Source organism: Rosa rugosa, chromosome 7 (genome assembly GCF_958449725.1).
Source record: "Rosa rugosa chromosome 7, drRosRugo1.1, whole genome shotgun sequence".
Classification (NCBI taxonomy): domain Eukaryota; kingdom Viridiplantae; phylum Streptophyta; class Magnoliopsida; order Rosales; family Rosaceae; genus Rosa; species Rosa rugosa.
This window is the reverse complement of record NC_084826.1, coordinates 10,997,138-11,000,562: the sequence shown is the minus strand read 5'-3', so window position 1 is coordinate 11,000,562 and position 3,425 is coordinate 10,997,138. Positions and strand designations below refer to the sequence as shown.

The 3,425-nt window shown below is 40.8% G+C and overlaps 1 protein-coding gene across 2 annotated transcripts in view; it reads left to right on the top strand.

Annotated features, from left to right (window-relative positions):
- Positions 1 to 3,170, top strand: part of LOC133723945 (uncharacterized) — a 5,243-nt gene extending 2,073 nt beyond the window's left edge. For both annotated transcript variants that reach the window (XM_062150823.1, XM_062150822.1), the window contains exon 3: positions 2,629 to 3,170. In XM_062150823.1, coding sequence (XP_062006807.1) covers positions 2,629 to 3,162 — 534 coding nt within the window. In that variant the 3' untranslated portion in view covers positions 3,163 to 3,170. The remainder of the gene's footprint in view (positions 1 to 2,628) is intronic.
- The last annotated feature ends 255 nt before the right edge of the window (positions 3,171 to 3,425 follow it).

The following is a 3,425-nucleotide window of genomic DNA, read 5'->3' as shown; positions in this document are numbered from 1 at the left end:
CGGAAATTGGCCGTAGGTATCACATTGATACGAAAAAAATGAGTCCAGGTATCACATTGATAACTTTGTAAGTTCAGGTATCATTCTGAAAGTCCCTAAGTGTCCAGACACCGTTGGTGAATTTTTTCCTATTTTGCACGTGCGATGCACGTGAGTCACTTAATGAAGACAAAAGGACCGATTTACCCTCAAATTCTTTCTTTCTTTTCTTTTCTTTTTTTCTTTATTCTTCTTTCTTTCTTTCTTTCTTCTTCTTCTTTTCTGGTTTCTTCTTCCCCTGATTTGAATCATCAAGATTCAAATCATCTTGCTCGTCCGATTCCCACCGCCGATCGCCGATCAAACACCGCCGCTGCGTCTCAACCCACCTTCATGCACCACATATGTTTCTGGTTCCCCCAACTTCAAATCCTATAGCAAATTGAAATTGTGCATTGAGACTTCACCGCTCACTCCGAGTTCATCCCCGCTGCCGCCGCCAATGACTTAACCACCACTACTCTCGTTCTCTCCTCCGGCCCCCTTTTATACACCATTGATCAGAAACTCAGACTCCGCCAGCCCTCCACTCTCAAATCACAGCTCCAATCCCACCCCTCCATCCTCTCCTTCGTTCCCGACATGCAACACCACCTCCACACCATCCTCACCTGCAACTTCATCGGTTTAGCCCAACTTCGATCAGAGGCAATTTTAGGCAGACAAAGATTAACAACTTCGGCCTCCACACCATCCTCACCTGCAGAAAATTCGAGCTATTCTTATTCACCAGCTTCGCCACTCCGCTGCTACCCACCATTGTGCCTCGCCGATTAGTAGACAAAGAACTCGGAGCCTCCACCATCGAGAAATTGAGGCTCACGTTCTGCGTGTCCTGCGCGGCGGATATCGGCATCGTCAGAGAAAATGTTGTATGAACATAAATTTAGTTTGGGTTCCACAGTGGCAGCTAGTCAAGCTCGTTGATTGCGGCCTTGGCTTTCTTGATTAGCCAATCGACGACCTTGCTAGGCTGGTCGTATCCAAGCCGGTCCTGCATGTCGTAGAATTGAATGGCGGTGTGGGCGACGAGCCGGATGTTGCGGTCCCTGGGGCCTTTGGTGGTGCAAACCTTGCTGTGGCGGTCCTTCCAGTCGGTGGCCCTTAGAATGTGGCATTGAGCCTCCACGATTTCGCTAGCGGTGGAGGAATTAGAAGCAGTCCTTATCCCCAAACCCAATCGAGAAGCAGCGGAGGACGACGTTGTTGTGCGGTGGTGGAGGTTGTTGTGGTCAAGTCATTGGCGACGACGGCGAGGATGAACTCGGAGTGAGCGGTGAAGCCTTAATGCACAATTTCAATTTGCTATAGGATTTGAAGTTGGGGGAACCAGAAACATCTATGGTGCATAAAGGTGGATTGAGACGCAGTGGCGGTGTTTGATCGACGATCGGCGGTAGGAATCAGACGAGCAAGATGATTTGAATCTTGATGATTCAAATCAGGGGAAGAAGAAACTAGAAAAGAAGAAGAAGAAAGAAAGAAAGAAAGAAAGAAGAATAAAGAAAAAAAGAAAAGAAAAGAAAAAAAGAATTTGAGGGTAAATCGGTCCTTTTGTCTTCATTAAGTGACTCACGTGCATCGCACGTGCAAAATAGGAAAAAATTCACCAACGGTGTCTGGACACTTAGGGACTTTCAGAATGATACCTGAACTTACAAAGTTATCAATGTGATACCTGGACTCATTTTTTCGTATCAATGTGATACCTACGGCCAATTTCCGTAACGGCTCCGTGACGGAAATTGGCCGTAGGTATCACATTGATACGAAAAAATGAGTCCAGGTATCACATTGATAACTTTGTAAGTTCAGGTATCATTCTGAAAGTCCCCTAAGTGTCCAGACACCGTTGGTGAATTTTTCCCAAATTATATATACTAGCATTTTTTCACACATGCTCTGCATGTGCAAATTATTATTATTATTATTATTTTTTTAACAAAATAAAAATGAAAAGAGTTGGTTATTGCAAAGAAAAGAAAATGGGAGAGAGAAAAGTAGGTTGTGGGTACTTTTTTTTTATTTTTTAATAAAAATACATTTTGTAAATGTCTTAATTATCCTTATGATTTAATTAATTCTCAAAACTTATTAATCTCCTAGGGTCAATTCTGTGAAAATTTTAGATTTTGGCTAGTAAAGTCTATTCTCTTAATAATAGTATAGATACACCCCAAATTTCTCAATACACAACTTCTAAAGTTTTTTTTTTTTGGGTGAGGCTATTTCCACCCCACCAAATACTTTGTTCACCCTACAATTAAATTTTTATCATGATATTACCATTGAAAATGTGAAATCGAAAAAGAAAAAAGAAAAAGAAAATTAGCACACCATCAACCCCATGCCTTCTAGTTTCTTTTTAATATTTTTTTCCTCTTCTCTATTTTCTCCCTTCATCAACTACTATGACATAGAATCAAACACGAGTCACATGAAGTGGAACAAAATAATACTAACCAACAATTATTTTCACTTGTTGCTATAACTTGAAAATTTAGTCTAATTATTTGTTTGGTCGGCTAGCGATGAAGAAGCTAATTATTTTTATTTTCACAAGTTGTTACTTTATTTCACTCTTTCAAGGCTGCAAGGATTCCTGAAAAAGTCAAACTGGGGCGCCAAGTTAAGCCTTGGTGTCCTCCTTCAGCTGGTTGGCTTAAGGCCAATATAGATGGGGCATTTCACATGACCACCTGGTCGGGGGGTTTGGGTGTGGTAATCAGGGATTCTGTTGGTACGGTGGTGGCTGGTGCCTGTGGGACTTGTACTGATGTTGCTTCTCCTGTGGTAGTTAAGGCCTTGGCTTGTCGGTTGGCATGCAAGGTAGTAGTGGATAACGATCTTGGGCCAGTCATGTTTGAGGCTGATTGTCTACAAGTTGTGCAAGCTATTTGTGCTGAAGGTGAGGATACCTCAGATTTTGGCAGAATTATTGATGATATCTCTTCTTTATTATCTTCTCTAGCAGGATCATTCTTTTCTCATGTTTATAGGGAATCGAATAAACTAGCACATAAGGTGGCTAAGTATGCCTTGTTGTCTGGTGCACAAGTTTCATGGAGTGGGCATGTCCCTCCAGGACTTGATGGACTTTTTTCTACTCTTTGTACACGTTAATTCATCAATAAAGTTTGCCATCCTTAGCTTCAAAAAAAGAAGAAGCTAAGATGATAATTATTATTTTTTGGTATAGAAAGTTGTTATGATAATTCATAATTAGGATGTCTGTTGAGTAAAATTTTCATTAAAACAAAATTGATTTCTCATTTTCATTGTTTTCTGTTAATAACTGTTCTTAAGGACAATTTTGAGATTTTAAAGAAAAAATTTGGTTATAGGGTGAACAATGTATTTAGTAGGGTGGAAATATACGCACCTTC